This window comes from Zootoca vivipara, chromosome 1, assembly GCF_963506605.1.
Source record: "Zootoca vivipara chromosome 1, rZooViv1.1, whole genome shotgun sequence".
Classification (NCBI taxonomy): Eukaryota; Metazoa; Chordata; class Lepidosauria; order Squamata; family Lacertidae; genus Zootoca; species Zootoca vivipara.
Genome location: NC_083276.1, coordinates 77,029,588 through 77,050,369, shown reverse-complemented (window position 1 = coordinate 77,050,369; position 20,782 = coordinate 77,029,588). Strand labels below are relative to the sequence as shown.

The following is a 20,782-nucleotide window of genomic DNA, read 5'->3' as shown; positions in this document are numbered from 1 at the left end:
TGTCTACTTCTTGTCTCTAGTGACTATATATTTTCCTATTTTAGACTGCAATGCTAACCGCACTTATCTGGGAGTAAACCTCATTGAATTCAATATAACTTTCTTCTTAGTAGATTTTAACACAGTTAAGATTATGCTGTTTGTTTCTCGAAAGAGGTTTCAAGATGAGCACTACCAACTTCCCATCAGTTCTGGGAAACCCAGACTTTACCCAAGTAGCTCAGCTGTTTTTCTTTCTCTTTCCACAGTAATTCTCTGTCGTATTGCTACATATTTCCCACCCTTCCCTAGAGAACCAAAGCTGTATGGATGTTTAACACAGAAGCTAAACATCAAGTTTGGGGCCTTCTGAGAACCCTTTGTGTAGGACTGAATTACTAGCTGCATTAATTTCTTTGTAGAATATCATGATAAAGGATGCAAGTTTCATACTCTTTGCTTATTGTTGTAGAAAACACTGACTGGGCTAGATGATCTGCGTCAAGTGAAAGCTCTAGAGATGCATGTAGACACAAGAGAGAACAGCCTTGGAAACTTTGGTGAGAAAACATTTTATTCTGGCTCAGACCCTCTTAGCCTTTTATTAGAGCCAATTGTGCTGCAGCTGCGAAAAGGTAAATTCCATGCTCAGGATTATTGGGAAAGGAACTAAAAATATAACTGCCATATCATAATGCCATTATACAAATCTATGGTGTAACCACATTTGGAATGCTGAGTAAAGTTCTGGCTGCATCATCTCAAAAAGGGGATTGTAGAGCTGGAAAAAGTTCAGAAAAGTCAACCCAGATGATCAAGAAAAGTCAGCCCTATGAGAAGAGGGTATGACACATGGAGCTTTACAGTTTAGAGTTAAATGGAGTCATAAAATCATTCATGGTGTGGAGAAAGTCAAAAGAGAAAAGCTTTTCTCTCTCTCATAATGCTAGAACCGATGGACATCCCATGAAGCTGAATGTTATAAGATTCAGAGCAAACAAAAGCAAGTACTTCTTCACACACCACATAATTAAATGATGGCATTCTTTCCCACAAGGAGTGATGGCCACCAAGTGGTTAGCTTTAAAAGACAAATTCATGGAAGCAAAGGCTATCAATGACAGTCTGCCGCTGAATGTCCATTGCTGGGAATCACTAGTGTGGGAGGAGCGTACGGTTGCACCTAGGTTCCGCTTGGGGTTTCCCCACAGCCATTTGGTTGGCCACTGTGAGAACGTGATGCTGGACTAGATGAGCCATTGGCCTGATCCAGCAGGCTGTTCTTATGTCTGTTGGAGCTAAAGAAAATCTCTTTAATATTAAAGAGGTAGAAAAGTTCCAAATGGAGCAGCTTTCTTTCTGGAGTTTTTCTTGAGGGAGGTGACATTTATAAAGCTTTCATTTCTAAATACTGACAGGATTTATATTCAAAGCAAGCTGAATAAGCCCTTATTTGAAAATACTGGTTGGTAAACCATCCCTCGAAGCTACCAACAAGAAACAGTTTAATGGGGAAAAAATGAACTTGAAGATTTCTGACGAAAAGAAAATAGTCTTCGTTAAATATGCATACATAGGGGAAAGCATATGGCATGCATCTGTTTCATGAAGCCCATTACTTACAGAACTGATTTATCCTGTAACAATTTGCTTTGTAATACTGATTATGACCTAGAAATGGGCTCTCATAAACTATGCATAACAATAATCTTCATTAATGTTCAATAGCAGCAGTAAGAAAATGCTTGTGCTACAAAAACTTTAAGACTTATTGAATGATTCAGAAACTGGACAATTAATTTGAATCTTATTTTCTACCTAACCGCATTGTAAGATCAAAATGGAGACTCCCCACCCCCACTTGCATATGGGTGGAACAGAAAAGAATACAGAACACATGTACACCCAATAACATTTCACTCTTACTGCTTATCTTTGTTTTTGCAAGTGCTGGAGGGTGTTAATTAATTGAAAGATTTTTAATAGATCAAATGGTTTGACCAGATGTTGTGGCCCTAATAATTTGTAACATATAGAATAAGGAAAATCTTGTTTGAAAGTGTGAATGGTCACAACTATGAATTATATCTAGATAATACAGTGGGTGGTATTTAATTAAGTTTTACTCAGAGTAGGCTCACTGAAATTAAGGCAGCTTGGTCATGTTCATTAAGTCAGCAAGTCTGCTCTGAGTAAAACTTAGCTGAATACGCAGTGCTTTAAAACAACAACAACAACAAAGGTTGTGTGTATAAATCTGAAGAGAGGGGGAGATGGATAAGTCAGTAAACATTGGCTGGATACAAGCAGCAGTCCTTGAGTGAGTGTCGAAAAGGTTTTGCTTCCTGTAATATATACACATACAAAATACAACATTCTGCAGAACCTGTTTGACCAGCGGTGAAAATGGGAAGAGTGTGCACACCACAAGCAACAATCCTTCTTTAAATCTGAGAGGTGAGGGGAATAGTTCCCAGCAGAAACAGATGTAGGACACAGGGAGAGGTTCTCAAAGGTAACTTTTAAAATGTCAAGTTACTAGTGATATAAAATATAATCTGACAGTATGTGATCACTTCCAGGCAAGCCTTCTCTTAGTATGGATTCTTCATATGGCATTAGTCAGAGAAGATATGTTGCACCACAGGAATCAATAAGAAATTATGGTGAACAAATATATAAGCTGTACCATTAAAACAACTGCAGTTATGACATTATATGTCTAAGAGGATCGTGCACAGACTGCTTTTACCAAACTGAAAATTGTTCCTTTTCTTCCCTGTTCTTATAGGTGCTTATCTGCCTAATCTAAAACAACTGAAACTGAATAGCAGCATGCTTATGTCAGTGAGGTAAGGAGCTATAGTACACAAAGTAAAGTCCAGAGTACGCTTTCACTCTCTGTCCCCACCCCACAGCACCACCTCTCAATATCCAGAAAGAGTGAGCTAGTTCTGAATCTGCTATATAAAGGGAAAATCTCACTGTTGTTGCAGGATTAGGGAACTTGTGGCCCTCCATATGTTATTTGACTACAACTCCATTGGCCAAGTTATTTTCATAGTGTTTAGGTGTGTTTTGCACTGCTTTGGAAATGAAAAATGTGAGGTTTCTACTTTTATTATTGTTTTACTGGATGAAGTGGAATGCTTTTGTAGTCTTAAGAAATTTCTGTATCTCAAAAAATCACATGGAAAGAGCAAATATATCTCGATACCTTTTAGAAAGACATAAGCACTACTGACGATCTGCAAATAACAGAACCACACGTGGTTTTCCAAGTGACAGTAAGTCGTTCCACGCAATATTATTATACAGTATGTGGTGGTGAGTTGCAAAAGCACTACTGTGACCATATAACACAGCACGCAGAGCTTATGGCTGAGTTTGGCAACAAGATAGTAGGCACAATTATACCAAGGGAGAAGGCCTGAAAACCTTCCTGTCATAGAGTAATTGTGGGAAACACTAAATTTTCTTCTCCAGCCTGCAGGAGGAAGTGTTTGTGTGAAACCATATTTGGAACTCATTGCAAAACCTTTCTGAACCTGTTACACTCTCTGCCCTCTCTTTTTAATGCCAAGACCAAAGTGACCTTATTTCTCCTGTCTCAAGGGTGAGAGCCCACGCTTTCCCCATTGCAATTGCAGCAAAGTCGCTCAGTATTTGTGTGTTACTTTGTGGGTTGCAGGTTTATTTCTCAAATATCTAGAGGTTGGCCTACTTATTTTTGCGCGGTCAGTAGGGAGACTTCGTACACAGAATGTGATGAAAAGGTATTGCTTTAGGTCCTTGTTAATTTCCTACTTTACACTTATTTTATGAGGCTTTTACTCTATTGCTTCCATCCATCTCTCTCCAGCCAAGTAATATCAGATTTATGAAGTAATAATTGAGGGAGAAACATGGAACACTCTCTGAAGAGAGCAAGTTAAAAAACTATCTTTTACTCTTGCATGATGACATATGTTACTTATCTCCTTAATGATTCTGGCAAAAAGGACTATATTTCAAAGCTAATGGGGTATTCGTTCTAGTCTGGCTAACAGCCACCGTTTTTAATCTAATTGCTTCTGCTTTCTAATTTCAGGGATGAGTAAAAGGATATATGTAAAATCCTAGATAAATACTTTCTTAAAACGTAGGCTGTTCTATTAGATGCAGCATCCGTAGCTGTGCTTTGGGGATATGCAGTAATCCTCAACTATTAAGTGACCTGTCACTTTCAGAGTACTGTATCACAAAACCCCCTATTTGTTTTGAGTCACCTTTGCACTGCTTTATCAGTTAATGTACAGTGGCTTCCATTTGCCTGGAGGCCTAAGGTAAGAATGCCAATAAACATACAGTACGGGGTGGAATCCAATATTGTAGTAGATGGATTGTTCTGACAAGGCAACCATCTCTCCTTGCCAGACAGAATGATTTCTCCTCTCCCCACACACTGTTCTGAGGGTTTGCCTGACCTTCCTGAGCAAATTTGGGGAGTCAGGGGAGTCCTCTTGCACTACCAGGACTCTACTAGGGGACATGGTAGAGGTGTATATGATTATGCATTGTATGGAGAAAGTGGATAGTGATAACCTGGGACCATCCAGTAAAGCTGAATGTTGGAAGATTGAGGGCAGACCCCTGAAAAGTCATTTGTCACAAGGCACATAATTCAACTGTGAATTCTGCTCTCAAAGACATAGTGATGGCCACCACCTTGGATGGCTTTATTATGTATCAGGTTTCAAAATTATTTGACCTCTCTCTTTATGTAGAGCCCAGAGGTTGAAAACTATCTGAGGAGCCCATCCTTGCAGCAACATCTTGGTCCCAGAATCAGGCTGCAGTCCTATATCCACAAACATGGTAGTAATTCACATTGAATCCAGTGGATTTTACTTTTGAGCAATGTAAAGAATTGTGCTGCTGGGACTTTTAGCAGGCAGATGGTTGGTTTTCATCAAACCTGTTAGTAAGGATTGTTCTCTTCTTTATGAAAAATCCCAGCTCTTCATCATTTTCCTTTCCATTCAATGCAGGTGTGGGGAACCTTTGGCCTTCCAGACATTGCTGAACTACAACTCCCATTAGTCCCTGCAAGCATAACCAATGTCCAGGGAAGATGGAACCTGTAGTTCAACAGCATCTGGCAGTCCAAAAGTTCTCCACACCTGACTTAATGTGATGGATACTTGATATTATATTTTCCTCTTTCTTGCCCTCATTTTTGGTTGCGATATTTAGAAATATGGCTGTTTGTAGCAAACCAGAGATCTAATCTCAGTTTGCAAGCCTCGAGATTTCTATTCAGGAACCCAATACCACAAATGATGCTGTCTGTCTGAAAACAGATACGTACATATCTAACCAATTTGAAATGCACCTGCAACACATTGCTCCCAGCGGTTATGTAGGTTTCTAAGTGATTTAGTCAGAAATGAGAGAGGAACAATTATCATCAACCGTTGAGAAAAACGCAAAGAATTGAATGTTGGGAGATAATAGTGTAATTAGGCAGCTGGCAGGAGAGTTGCCCATCCTTATCAGTCTCCATGGCAACAGTGGTCCAAAGTGTCATCAGTTACAGAAAGGAGTAGAACATAATCTTCAGCAAGAAAGATGGGATCTATAAAGAGTTAGTTTTTCACTCTTGTCTGTCACTTACCTGCTTTCTAAGACAATTGCCCTCCAATATCAAGCTAAGAGAAAAGTGGCTTAAGGACAGTAAATTAATCTGCATTGCTTATTATCCCATTGGATAATAAGTAGGCACTTTTGATCACATTGTTTAATTCAGAGCTTGAAACTTGAAATTTGCAGTTTATACAATGTATTTTCATAAGTTGGTCACAGTCTACAAATTATTATTTTATTTTGTTTATTTGCTAGAAAATGATATATTATTCTTTTGTTAGAAATATTGCCAAAAGGATAAGTTTCAATTTATGGCAAAGATCCTTTTGAGACACAGGTATAGATTATCATTATAAAATGTATTCTTTAATGCTAAAAGGCCCATGTATGCAGCAAGCTCAAAAAAAATAAAAAATCTTTCGTGCATCTCAAGAACGCATTACAACAGGAATTGAGGTAATGATCATTAATATGTAAGTTAGGAGAGAGGTCTAAACAACTTATTAGGCATTGGAATATTAATAACTATTAAACAATGTGATCAAAAGTGCCTACTTGTACAGAGGCTGCAAATTAGAAATACCAAGTGGTACTGAAGGAGTTCCCATGGAACATGTTTAGATATGGGCTATCTTTTCACATTGGAAGTACCTGCTAGTATGTACCGCCCTGGGTTTTTTTAGATTTTGTAGAATCAGTCTTTTATTTTAGTGCTGTACAAGTTTATCTTCCCTTCTCTTTATTCATGTTTTTAAAGGGTAATAAATGTAAACATAGTTCTTGTATTTATCTTGCATTGTAAACTATACTGGCATAGACTCAAGAGACGTGCTGGCAGAAAGGGGTTGGCAGCCCCTGGCACCACAGACTTTCTCATTCTCCAGCATGGCTCAGCCAGTTGTTTGTCCCTCCTCCTAATTTCTTTATTCCACACCCTCCATTTGAGCAGAAACTGGGCATGTGCACAGTGGCGAACCATGCCACTTGGCTGCCCGGGGCGGCAACGGCGGTGGCGCTCTCTGGGGGCGGGGCGTCGCTACGCATGCATCGTGACATCATGACGCATGCGCGGTCCATCCAGGCTGGTGCTGCTGCTCCCGCGTAAGGTTGCCGTGGGAGCAGCAGCACCAGCCCGGCTGCCGTTCACACACAGCGACTCGTGGGGCCGCCGTGCGCCAGCAGCAGCATGTACTGGCTGCACATGTGTAGCATCCCGGCATGTGCTCACTCCATACGCACCGGGATGCTGCACATGAACAGTCAGTATGCGCTGTTGCTGGCGCACGGCAGCCCCATGGGCCTCTGCTCGCACACAGCGGCCCGTAACGGGCTGCCGCTCACGGGGCAGCCAGCACGAGCCGCATACAGTGCGCACGGGCGGAGGCGAGGGGCAGGGAGGGGCGCCCCGAGTGGAGCCCCCCCCAGAGTGGAGCCCGGGGCGGCCCACCCCCACCTTGCTACGCTACTGCATGTGCAGAAACTACCCAGCAGAGGGTCTTGGAGGCCATTGTTTACATTCCTTAGTGTAGTTTGGAAGCTGTTCCAAGTGATTTTTTAAAAATTATTATTACAAAAGGAAATCAAACAAGTTAGCCATAAAAAATGGAGTGATACCAGCTATTTCTTCTCAATTTATTATTGCAAACCTTCAATTCCAAATATAAGAAATTATGTATGTATATGTAGTCAAAGTTGATAAACAGAAGAACACAAAATTCATATTGCTAGTGGAAAAGAAGTCTGTTAGAAAAATAGGAAAAAATGAAGCATAGATCTGTACAAATTAAATGGAGTTTTCTGTTGTGGTAGTGCTTGTGCAGAATTACGCTTTTGCACTCATCAGTGTTAAAAGAAAATTAGTAGACATTTGAGGAGCCACAGGAGATAGCTAAGTGCCAGAGCTGCAAGAAATGAAAAGTTAAAAGGGGAAGTAGAGGGTGTGGAAAGGTGGTTAGTAGAACCAAGCACTGAGCCAACTATATAAAACTACTGCAAACTGCCTGCTCCCTGGGGTGGAGTGGTTTTGGTTTGGATGTTTCACCACTTATTGAAGTACAGTATCTCCAGATCGAGGTAGTTCAGAAATCAGATGGGGAAATAACATAGTTGCAGCTGATTGAAGGTAATTTCATGTGGATGACTCTTGATTTAATGAGAGAAGACAGGCAGATTCCAATCCACCCTAAAGCCAAATGTGGACAAGCCCTGAATTTGCACAAGTGCTCCCATAGAGATCCTGAGAAAGCACCAGAACATTCACATGACGTGGAGACCTCTTTGAACCCTATGCTGCTGCAGAGACCTACTCTCTAATCTCATCCTGCTCACTGCTCCATTTAGGATGGCCAGGCTGCTGGGCTTTTGGAGGGGTAGAAGACATCAGTTTAAAGGTGCTGCGTGGTATGCCTGATGCTGGGGCAGCATGCCAAGGGAGGGAGGGTTATACTGGAATCCTATGAGGAGCCCCTTTACACCCTTCTCCACTACATGGCAAAAGCAGAATTGCAACCACAAAGTTTAATCTGTGTTTGAAAAAGTCACATTTCTGAGACCTTCAAGTGAGCTCAGTTGCTTAGAGCGTGGTGCTGATAACACCAAGGTTGCAGGTTTGATTCCCATATGGGACAGCTGCATATTCCTGCATTGTAGGGATTAGACTAGATCAGGCATCCCCAAACTGCGGCCCTCCAGATGTTTTGGCCTACAACTCCCATGATCCCTAGCTAACAGGACTATAGAATCATAGAATCATAGAGTTGGAAGAGACCACAAGGGCCATCCAGTCCAACCCCCTGCCAAGCAGGAAACACCATCAAAGCATTCCTGACAGATGGCTGTCAAGCCTTCGCTTAAAGACCTCCCAAGAAGGAGACTCCACCACACTCCTTGGCAGCAAATTCCACTGTCGAACAGCTCTTACTGTCAAGAAGTTCTTCCTAATGTTTAGGTGGAATCTTCTTTCTTGTAGCTTGAATCCATTGCTCCGTGTCCGCTTCTCTGGAGCAGCAGAAAACAACCTTTCACCAGTGGTCAGGGATGATGGGAATTGTAGTCCAAAACATCTGGAGGGCCAAAGTTTGGGGATGCCTGGACTAGATGATCCTCAGGGTCGCTTCCAGCTCTACAATTCTATGATTCTAAGTGATTGGCAGCAATTCCTATTAGTTTCAGGGGGTTGCTGATGTGAAGTGCTTTGAGGCTGGGCTACCACTTTTTATTTTCTTTCAGGATCTTTGACATGACATCTGGAATTACTTTAGGTTTAAACTGGTGAAGCCAAAGGGAGCCTTCTTCTGGTATTTATCCAATAGGTTTTTGGCTCAAATGAACCTATTCCCAATAGTTTTAAACAATTTATTGAGTAAATTGTGGTTCTCTCAAAATGCCACTTTGTGCCAAACCACACTGGCTTTCTCCCTTGTTTTCAAGAAGTGTCCTCAACTCAAATAATTGGATGTCATGAATGTGTACTATGGAAGGATGTGTGTAAAAAAGGATTTTGCAATGCATATTGAAATGTTGAGTTCTGGAAAATTATAAGTGATCAATTTTACTTTACTAATCCTTTTAGACAACAATCCTAGCTTCACTTACCAGGGAGAAAGCTAAAGTGAACACAGTGGAAATGATTTCTACATAAACATGCATAGAATTCTGTAGTTAGTCACTTTTATGCTTCTATGACTTCATCTCCAAAGATTCCTTTATTGCTTGGAGAAAACACTCAGTTTAAAGCTTTTGGGTTCACTTTCAAATACTGCAATGCAAAATTATCCAAGCCAAGCTCTCAGGTATGAATTAATTCAAGTTAGTTTTGGATTGTTGAACACCCAACTCAGTGGGCAGTTACTTTGGGATCACAGACACTTTCCTTTTAATCAATCAATGTATATGTGACCTTATTATAGCATTTATCTCTGGCACTTAGTTTGAAAATTAATAGGGTAGAATATTGTTTTGACACATGGGGAATCAGAGCAGAACTGAAAAAGGATACACCAGGGGAAGCCAAATCGGTGCATCCAGATGTTCCACTCCAGCTACCACCAGCCCCAGTCAGCATGGTCAATGATTAGGAATGAATGGAGCTGTTGTCATCTGGAGAGCACCACATTGGCTATCCCAGGCTTATATCCTGTATCTCTGTTTGGGTGCACATATGTGGTTTTGCATGTGTGTGATGGGTATATGTATGAATTCGTATCTCTGAAAAAAATCAGTGGGTGTGATGGGGCTGCCTACTCCAGCTTCATTGCCTGGGGCCCAGTGACACCAATACATGTTCCAATCCAAGCAGAGCTTTTTTCCAGCCGGGTTACTCTAATATCTTCTCTCTCCAACTGCCAAGGAAGAAACAATGTCAGTGTATGCTGTCATCAGCTTTTGAACCTGAGCAGGATAAACTGCAACATCAGAAATCCCTGCGACAGAAGCTGAAATGTGCTTTCTGTAAATCTCCTGTTATTTATTTATCCAACTAGATTTATATACAACTTAATGAACAAAAAACCCTAAATAGTTTACATAAAACCATATAAAATATGCATAAAAGATAAGGATCAAATCTGTCTTTAAAAACAACTGGACATAAAATGGATCAAAATATAGATAAATTTAGCAATTAAAAAATAAATATACGTAATAAAATTGCATGTTACACTACTCGTGAGTATGAGCTCCTGAATATAAGTGTGCTACTGTGAAACATAATGGGTGAATTTGACCCTCAATCCAAATCTCTATTGCCTTGCCAAAGATGAAAAATATTAAAATGAACTGAGTACATAACCCTTGGAACTTACAGTTTCAACTTTCCTTAAGGGACCTTGGAACAGCATTGTCTAATCTTCAAGTCCTCTGGATGGCTCGCTGTGGGCTTCCAGATTTAGATGGCATCTCTTCCTGCTGCTCTTTGAAGGTAGGACAGATTTGAAATATTTCTTCAGTTGCCCTGTTTACTTAATGTTCAACTTCTTTTTATGAGGCATTTATGAGGCACAGAACCTTAAGTTCCTGTTCATATTCTTTCTTTCTTAAGGAGCCTTTTAAAAAAATAATTTTAGGTCTGATAGAAATCAGTGCCATTCCTTGTACTTAAAAGGTACTTCCATCATAATTTATCATGTATTGTGCTTGGCAATTCTGGGTCTTGAGGGGGTCTAAAATTCAGTATTGTGCCATATCTCAAACTGCAAGCCATGGGTTCATTGTCATTACTTAATGTGCAATGGTTAAAACTTCATGTTGATAAGGTCCCTTTGGTTTCCTTTAGGAACTCTACATAGCATATAACAATATTGCTGACTTAAGTCAACTTAGCCTGTTGGAGCACCTTGAGATTCTAGACCTAGAAGGAAACAATGTGGAGGACCTCAGTCAGATTCAGTATCTGGGGCTCTGCGTTACTCTGTCTGCCCTTACAGTGGAAGGAAATCTTATTTGCTTGAAACCAAGCCCACAATCTCCAGAGGTAACTTTGCTTGCTTTTAAATTTCATTTAAAAACATGCATCTGTGTTTTAATCTGATTACAAGAAGATACTGCTTAGCACAGCATAGTTTACTACGTGAATGCTTACCGAGGAGGGAGGCAAATGCTACCCACTCCAAGGGAATAGCTAAGTTGCTGTTGCCTATATCACCTCGTGCTCGGCCAGAGAGGGTTTTTACAATCAAGCAGTCTATAAATTTTATGAAATAAATAAATGACAACTGACTTAAGCAACCCCAAGGACTAGTTGAGCACTGTGCAACCCAAAGCACAGTTATTTGATGGGAGTTCCGCTGAAATCAGTGGGACGTGTTTAGAGAGTCAGTGTGGTGTAGTGGTTAAGAGCGGTAGACTGGTAATCTGGTGAACCGGGTTCGCTTCCCCGCACCTCCACATGCAGCTGCTGGGTGACCTTGGGCTAGTCACACTTCTCTAAAGTCTCTCAGCCCCACTCACCTCACAGAGTATTTGTTGTGGGGGAGGAAGGGAAAGGAGATTGTTAGCCGCTTTGAGACTCTTTAGGGTAGTGATAAAGCAGGATATCAATTCTTCTTCTTCTTCTTCTTCTTCTTCTTCTTCTTCTTCTTCTTCTTCTTCTTCTTCTTCTTCTTCTTCTTCTTCTTCTTCTTCTTACTATATGAAGGTGTTTCAGAAAAGACAGAAAAAATAATGGCTGCTTGGTTTGCATATTAAGAATGGCCACAGCTTTCTGAAACACACTTGTTGTTGGTGGCTGCAGTTCAGAGCCTATCCTCTATGTCAGTTTTCTTTATTTCTAGTACAGGAAGCCCTCTTGTGCTTCGCTGCAGGCCACTTTTGCAATTCTCAAGACATTCAAAGCCAATTTGTTGTGTTATGGGGGGGGGTGTCTACAGTGTAAGTAAGATCTTTGCTGTGTACATGGCAAAAATGTGTTCCCCTGGTACACGGGCAGTCTTGTATTGATTGCACTTGTGGCAGTTTAAGATCAGCAGCCAAAATCCTAGCACCATGCCTACCACAACAGAGAGGGCTTTTTCAGCAGCGGGGAACATGCTAACACCTGGAGTATTGCACATGCCCCATCAACAAAGGCCTTTAGAGGAGCCCCAAAGACTTTTTTATTCTCAGCCACATTTGCTTAAATAAGATTTATTGGCCTGCCAAGTTGAATTGGTTTCAGCTATAATTATTTATTGGCGTTCAGTATTGTACTGGGCAGTTGTTGGGTTGTATTTTTTAAAAAAATAAATAATAATAATTGAAACCACTGCTAAAACAAAACTCCCCCCTCTGTTTTAGCAGCGCTTTCTATGAAAACCGTGTGCTGTTGAAGCAAGCTACCCTCCCACCACTCGTAAATGGATTGGGAGCATGTCTTCCCCATCAAAAAGTAATCAGGAGCTCTCTTTATGCTCATGATTGTTCCTTTATAGCCACACAGGTACCTATCCTATACCTTATACCCCATATGATGCCTGATGAGGGGCAGGTGGGTGTGGTTTACAAGGAACAGCCTTGCAGTCCAAATTAGACCTGCAAGCTAGAGATTCCCCTCCTTGCACTGTTGCGTCTCAGGCCATGCTTCATATTTGCATGCCACCTTCAAATGTAGAAATAATACAAATATATCTTCTAGAATTTATCCAAACAAGGATAGCTAATAATTCTGCCTGGCCCTTTCTATGTAAAATAAAATTAAAATTACATATACTGATTCGACTAAATTTACAGCTCTCTCTACAGGCTGTCTGTTTGCTCAGTGTAATTTGATTTCCAGATGAGCTCATCTCTTCCAGACATTAAAACCCAAAGAAAAAATCTAATGATGAATGTGGTGGTCTCTATCACAGCTGTTTCAATAGCACTCTGTGTCCGTGTGTGTGTGTGTGTGTGTGTGTACATGTAATGTGAAGCACCCCTCAACCAGGATAGCATTTCAGACTTGTAGGCTGGAAAACCTACTGGTATAGCTTCCATATAACAGAAAGAAAATGCACTACGTAAAAAGATTATTTTGTCTTCTGTACTAGGTATTTACCCTATTGTGGGAAAGAATATAGGCTGAAAGTTCATCAGCCAGTCTTAACATTATACAGATGGAGTAGCATTTTGTAGTTTATTGAAAGTGGGGAAAATATTCCAGGTGCATATATTTACACTACTTTGCTGCAGTTCTCTTGTAGCACTATACAAAATCTAGGGGTGATGCACCCTCCCAGAATCATGCAGTCTAAAGGCTGCTCCAGAAGATGCAGTTTTAATGCATGTGTCTAAAGCCATCTGTTAGTAACCAGCAACTGTGGCCTGGGGGTTTAGTCCAATCCCTAGGCTAGGGGCTTCCCATCTGGCCCTAGCATAGTGCCTAATCTCAAAGATGCCTCATAATGCAGCTTGTCATTTCTCCTACACAAGATGAGTCATAAGCAAAGAACTCTGACCTCCTCCTCTTCAGCATGTGCAGCGGAGGAGGCTTGGGGGAGTCCTCCCTTTATGGCCCTCAGCTGCTCCCTCTTTGCTTGGCCATGGCTGAGTCATAGGAGGCAGTAGGTGAGGTGCATAAAGGGGGGACACTAGAAAAAAACATCTCTGGCTGATCACACTTTGCCTTGCCTTAAGTTTGTGTAGGAATCGGTTAGTAGGAAGAAAGTAGATGTAGCCCAGTAGCTGCTGACCAGGTTCTAGTTTCCTATATCTTAAAGTGCAAAAGAAAAAGGTCATATAGAAAGTGGAGTGAGAGGAAGCTTCTGTAGTCTAGATCTAGAGTGTGTGCAGTTCAGGTCTGCAGGATCTACTTTGCTTTTTTACTAGAACCCTGAGAACCACAGACAACCATACACTTAAAATTAAGGAATAAAGGTGCTTCTGAACACGTGCTCAGCCCTGGATTTTCTTCAGCACCAGAACTAACCAAATTAGGCCTGTCACACAGCATCCCACTCCTAGTTTTTCTGTATGGTTTCTTCTTTACAGCAGACTAATTGTAAGGCCCATCTAGATGTAAAGTGATGGAGAAAGGGGATTTCAAACTCTTGTCTCCACACCGCAGTTCTAGTCTGAATCAAGCTCTCTGCGCTTGCTAGTTTGGCCTAGAATCTAGATAAACTAGGGCTGGTTAAAAAAAAAGGGGGGGTAAGAAACTCTTGCAAATCTACTGTAAATCATCCAGGACTCTACCAATAGATTACAGTCTACATTCTGCCCATCTCTGGACTAGATAAGCTAGTGGACTTTGTTTCATAGTGTTTTTATGTGGTTCCTGCCCACTTCTCAGATTTCCCTCCCCTCTCCCTTGTCAAAATGTGTTTGAAATGATTACTGTACACTGAGAAATTTCTGCTTTGGGTTTTTTTCCCCCAGGTCCCGGACTACAACTACAGAGCTGAGGTGAAAAAACTCATCCCTCATTTAAAGTATTTGGATGAAATACCAGCAGATCAAACTGATCTTCCTTTCCCATGCAAGATGAACAAGGAGTGGCTACTTGTCAAGGAATCCATCAAAGATGGAAGTTTAGTTGAAGAGGCATCTTGTTCAGGCAGGACAAATTATTTCCCAAGGGTCCATTTTTACTGGGGACAAGATTTCAGGGGAAGATAATGTGTACATACATAGATCCATGCACACTCTCTTGTACGCACCAGAGCTAGGCCTGGTTATCAGGTATAAAAATGGGCAGTAGCTTTTGCAAGAGTATAAGGGTAGAGTTAGATGTGATAGCAGCAGAAGTGTGTCTTCACACAGAACACTCTAAACAGCTGTAAGACAGAGAGAGATGGGTGTGGGTCCTCTTGTGTGGTAGGTGGGAAAGGAGTTTCAAAGCCCTCCACACACACACCCCATCCCACACTGTTATTCTTCTCAAGATTTGCTAGGGAAAAGGTGGCTAGAGATAGTGAAACAAGCAGCAGGCAGTGAAAGGATTCAGAAGCCATTTTCCACCTCACCTCACCAGTAGCAGCAGCCAGCATTTGAAAACTTTGGTCTGTCACTATTAACATCAAGGTTCAGCTGAATACCACCCTGAGGGAGATTTGGTCCAGAACAGGAACAATTAACTAATACTAGATTTGGTCCAGAACAGGAACAATTAACTAATACTGACTTCTTGATGAAGTTTTGAAGCTTACTGATTATACTGCTTGCAGTGGAATTCATTTCCTGAAAAGTATGGATTATTACTGTATTTATTTAAAATACCAATGCATTTCCAAAATAACTCATTAAGGCTCAAAAGTACTTTGTCTTTTGTTCCATTCAGAAGTTAATGACCTAGTATTGTGCTGTGTTCTTTGATTAAACTGTTCCTGCTCTTTTCATGAGACCTTCTGGAGTTGATGAGAAATTTTAGCTTTGAAAATTCAATAATGGTGTACACACCACTGACTGAAATTATGACATAGAGGACAACTTTGTTTGGGGCCATCCTGAAATATATATAAAAAATCAGAGACCAGTTGATGTCAAACCAGAACTGGTGGTATATGTTTTGCTAGACTCCCATTCCATAATTTTTACCTAAATGTGGAAACCCTAGAGCTGGCTCCCAAAAAAACCTTCAAATGTTATTTAAGTCATTACCATTTCAAAGCTGGTTCTGAATACCTGCTCCCATACTTGCATTCTAAGCTTCTTTGTATACCTTACTGTCAGATATTTACATATCTACAGACCAGGGTGGCTGGAAGATGACACTGTCAATGAAGAAAGCTAGCACTCTCGAGGCTCCAACAGGAGTGTGTACGAGTACCAACATTACCTTAGAATATGGGAAAGAATTTCCTTTGCTCTGCTCATTATCACTGTTTTGCTAAACTGAACATTTATACCATCTTATTATGTGCTGTAATATCTCACTGAACTCCCCCCCCCCCAATTACCCTGTTTAGATTCTTATTTAGGACCTATAGCAAGAAGGCCCTCCTCTGCTGTGAGACCTGCCATAACACAGCTCTTGTCAGCTTCTCGACCTCAGGTTCCACAAAGACCACTTAGCGCCCATTTGCTCTCTGGTAGTAGCACCCTCCTGGAGGCTACCATCTGTGATGAGATGTTGCCTGAAGATGACGCCAGTGACTTGACACATGGTAATGGAATACCTGGTGCCATTTCTTGCCTAACCTCCCATTTGGAAACCTCTCTTCCAAAAGCATGTGTGCATGGGCACAGATGATTTAAAAGCATTCTCGCTCTCCCATATATTTCCTTGGATGACATGTATGTGCATTGGGCACAGACTTCTATTTTTGTATAGCTCTTTCAGTTAATATGACAATGGAAATGCACATAGGGTTAAAAGGCATTGTTTGATGGCTCAAACTTCATTTCATTTTATTTATATTATTGCTGCCCTTCAGTAGGATGATCCACTATGTCACAGTGAGTTTGTCCCCAGCTCTCTTGCTATACAGATAGACAAACTTCTGTCTTACAGTGACTAGATGTAAAGAGACCACTTGACTATTATGTTGTCTTCAGCTGAGCAAGATGAGATTTGTCCATTATTAATATCTCCCCCTCAGCTCACCTTTGCATGCTATTCAGTGGTGTCGAAGCAGTAGCTGTGGATCAATAGTTAAACCAAAATGGGAAAGTCTGCTACTTCCTTTCCCTAAATATGAAAAGCAGTGAATGAGCCAGATGTATTGTTGAATATGTTAAAGGGAATGGGCAGATAACATGCATAACAGCCAGCCATTGTTCTTTCTCTTGCAGTCCTCTTTTGTATGCTCATAACCCTTCTTCAGCTGCCTAAATATTTGCTCCCTTGCAATTCCCATGATGCTTGATCCTATGCTACTATTAAGTTTTTCCCTTGGGAGACCAATTTTCACTTGAATCATGGGAGAATTTTCTCACCCTGAATCCCCCCCACACACTGTGCTTATGCTGCTCAGCTGCCTGGGAAACCAGTGAGAATGGTGAAAAGGGGGTTCAACTGAAGAAAAAAGTTGATCTTTATCTGTAGCTCTCCCCCTTTTTGCTGATCAGTAGGAGAGTACATTGTGGACCATGTAAGATTATGCAGTGGGTCAGAAGCTATCCAGGGAATGCAGATTGCCCACTTCTGGACAAGATACAGAAAAAAAGCATGTTTCTTAGAGATTATGCGTATTGACCAAATAATGTGGTCAAGAATATTAAAAAAATTCAGTCACATTTCCCAAGGGATGTTGGGAGAATATGTATATATTCACCAGTGTTGAAGAGATGATTCTTCAACTCAACTTCGTTGGACTGGTCATGTTGTGCAGATGCCTGATGATCGTCTTCCAAAGCAACTACTCTATTCCGAACTTAAAAACGGAAAGCGTAATGTGGTGGTCAACAAAAGAGGTTTATAGACTCTCTCAAGGCAAATCTTTAAAAATGTAGTATAAACACCAACAATTGAGAAACACTGGCCTGTGAGCGCTCCAATTGGAGAACAGTCTTTACCAAAGGTGTCATGGACTTTGAAGATGCTTGAACTGAGGACGAAAGGGAGAAACGCGCTAAGAGGAAGGCGCGCTTGGCAAGCCCTCACTATGATCAACTCCTGCCTGGAAACCTATGTCCCCGCTGTGGAAGGACACGTGGATTCAGAATTGTCCTCCACAGTCACTTATGGACTCAATGTTAAGACTGTGTTCATGGAAGACAATCTTACTCGGCTACGAGTGATCATCACAGAAGAAGAAGACCAGGAATTGTGCACAAGTCCCTATTCATGGAAGGATTATGGACACATTCTCCATGACACTTGGTGAATGTGCTCAATGGCTGGTTGTAATGCACATTAACCATACAACTTGCATTCCCCTTAACATATAACCAAACAGGATGACTTGGTATAAGATTTCTGTGGCTGTGAAATGGTAAACTGGAACAAACCCTCTTCCTTTTCTTTTTCCAGGTGTCAGCAGAGTTATTTGTGGGAACCCCATCAAAGCTCTTCATGCACGGAGACAGAAACTAGGTGTAGGTTTTCTTTCATATGTAATTTCTTTTTCCTTTTCCTTTTCTTTTTTTTCTTGGCAAGCCAGCATGTCATTAATTCTAGGGAGATAAATGCTAAACAGTTCTATAGAATTCCATAGATTTAAGACCATTCTGAGAAGAAACAAACTTTGAAAAAAGTTAATTGCATGTCTGTACAGCTCAAACTGCAAGGCGATATAGGGCCTTCCATTGTGGGGTGGGATGCCAGTACATGAAAACATCCCATCTTTTGTGGCTCCACAGCAGTAGCCCGGTGGTGTAGCATGCACTGGCTGCGATAAGAGGAATTATTTACCTCAGAAAATGGTTGTGAGAGAAAAATTAACATGTAAAAAACAAACAAACAATCTGTGGTCCTGGAGAAATGAGAAGTTTTCAGTCAAATATATAGTGAACAGCAGATGTGTTCTGACATTATTCCACCTATGTTGTAGCCTACAGTAATGAACCTGTTTCAGCCACCAAGTCAGCCGGCAGTACATCATCCCTTTGGCATTGAAGAAACTGATTATGTAAATACGGATGACATCTATGCTGAGCTGAAACTCCTGAAAGAGCATCACCTCCAGTAAGAGTTCAAATTTAGTCTCATTAAGACCGTTTGTCAAGTGAGCTGCTCCCCAAATAAAGCAACCAGTGATCACTGTATGGAATGAACACTCAGCTATAAGCTGACTTGCTTCCGTCCAAGCCATGACCTAGGCGCAGGATACCTTAAGGATCACCTCCTCCTATACAAGCCTGAGTGCGGCCTAAGATCTGATAGAGAGCCCATTCTCTATGTCTCTTGTAATGGAAGTACTGTTGTTGGGGATAAGAGAGAGGGAATTCTAAGTGGTCGTACCTAAATAGTGGAATAGTTTGTCCCATGAGGCTCAGTTGGCCCCTTCTCATGGTATTTTGCCTTGGCCAAAACTTTACTGTATTTGATTTTTATTGACTTTTTTACCAGCTTTTTCTGTTCTATCTGTTGCACCTGTCTGTTTTTAATTGTTTTAATAGCAGTATTAATTGTTGCTATCTCCCCTCAGTGATGGGACACGGGTGGCGCTGTGGGTTAAACCACAGAGCTTAGGGCTTGCTGATCAGAAGGTCGGCGGTTCGAATCCCCGCAACGGGGTGAGCTTCCATTGCTTGGTCCCAGCTCCTGCCAACCTAGCAGTTCGAAAGCACCTCAAAGTGCAAGTAGATAAATAGGTACCGCTACAGCAGGAAGGTAAATGGCATTTCTGTGTGCTGCTCTGGTTCGCCAGAAGCGGCTTTGTCATGCTGGCCACATGACCTGGAAGTTGTACCTCGGCCAATAAAGCGATATGAGTGCCGCAACCCCAGAGTCGGTCACAACTGGACCTAATGGTCAGGGGTCCCTTTACCTTTACCCTCAGTGATGTATAAGCACTAGAAGGGCAGAATATAAATATTTAAACATTGTAAAATACCAAATGGAATAAAGAAGTTGGGAATATCAACCCTTAGCTTATTTTCAGAAAACCTGTCTTGCTCCAAGATGCTCCATGCTGAATCTCTTAGACCATTCTAAACACACACAAAACTTAAGGCATGTGAACTATGGAAACTTTTGTGACCCAGCACATTTACCCCATTTTTAAGAACCCTTGCTCACTAGATTATCCTGTTCTCCAAATTAGCATATGAAAGTCTAGTTCTCTGCCCGTTTCTTCTCACTGAGATAAGATAAGCACTTAAGCCACCTTGTGGCAGTTCTGAGGAATTGCCCTTCACGCTTAAATTCTGATGTAATCTGTTCCCAGAACTGATTTGTCACCTGTTAAGTCAAGATGTTCTTCCCACGGATGAGGAAGTCTATTTTTACAGATTGGAAAACAAAGGTTGTACTAACAGAGATTCCCCGCAGACTATGTTGTACATCAGGGATAGGGAACCTATAGCCCTCCAACTGTTGGGGTACAACTCCCACCAGCCCCAGCCAGAACGGCCAATAGTTGGCCTGATGAGCATTATAGTGCAGCAAACATCTAGAGGGCACCACATAACCATTCCCTGCTGTACATCTTTGGCTCACATTGTTGCCATCAGCCAACCTTGCTGCTCACCTTGGAAAATTGTCGTGCCAGCATGATTGCTGTATGTCTGGAAGGAATGGTGTGGGCAAGGCTTTTCCTCCATCTCATCAATCTTTCTTTCAGGGTTTTTTCCTATGTTTCAAATTTAGCATTAAAGTGCAACGGGTACACATTAAATGTGTCTATCTGTGTGATGGGACACACACCTACACCCACACCCATTTTTTTAAAAAATGGTGCTAATTTATTCACAAAAATTTTAAATTACTTTACCACTGCTGCTTTAAAAGCAGTTAACCAAACAACGAAATAAAGCATCTTGAAACCATCATATGAAAATTCATATCAAAGCTAAAAATAAAAACACATAAATTGGGGCTAATTTTCAAAAGCACAGAATAGTCTCCATCCATTTCTATAATGCCATGAGAGGGAGCCAAAGGAACAGCTCCCAGAAGAGAGTTCCAAAGTTTTCAGAAGAGTTTTTGGTGGAAGCTTTCTCTTTGTGGCATTTCTTCCAAAAAGAGACTTGCCGAAGCTCAAATCTGAACGTCATCTAAAAGTGTTGTGAGAATACAGTGCCAGGGTTAAAGCTTGTCTCCAGAGCAGCATTGTAACATGGAGTATTTTACCCTTACTTAGATATGGTCGTTATATATCTTAAACTAAAGATACTGGTGTAT

The 20,782-nt window shown here is 41.2% G+C and overlaps 1 protein-coding gene across 1 annotated transcript in view; it reads left to right on the top strand.

Annotated features, from left to right (window-relative positions):
* The window catches only part of LRRC56 (leucine rich repeat containing 56), a 40,545-nt gene that overhangs the window by 13,574 nt on the left and 6,189 nt on the right, over positions 1-20,782 (top strand). The window contains exons 4-11 of the mRNA XM_060276547.1: positions 452-539; positions 2,771-2,831; positions 10,426-10,522; positions 10,877-11,074; positions 14,434-14,605; positions 15,963-16,160; positions 17,969-18,033; positions 18,489-18,622. Coding sequence (XP_060132530.1) covers positions 452-539; positions 2,771-2,831; positions 10,426-10,522; positions 10,877-11,074; positions 14,434-14,605; positions 15,963-16,160; positions 17,969-18,033; positions 18,489-18,622 — 1,013 coding nt within the window. The remainder of the gene's footprint in view (positions 1-451; positions 540-2,770; positions 2,832-10,425; positions 10,523-10,876; positions 11,075-14,433; positions 14,606-15,962; positions 16,161-17,968; positions 18,034-18,488; positions 18,623-20,782) is intronic.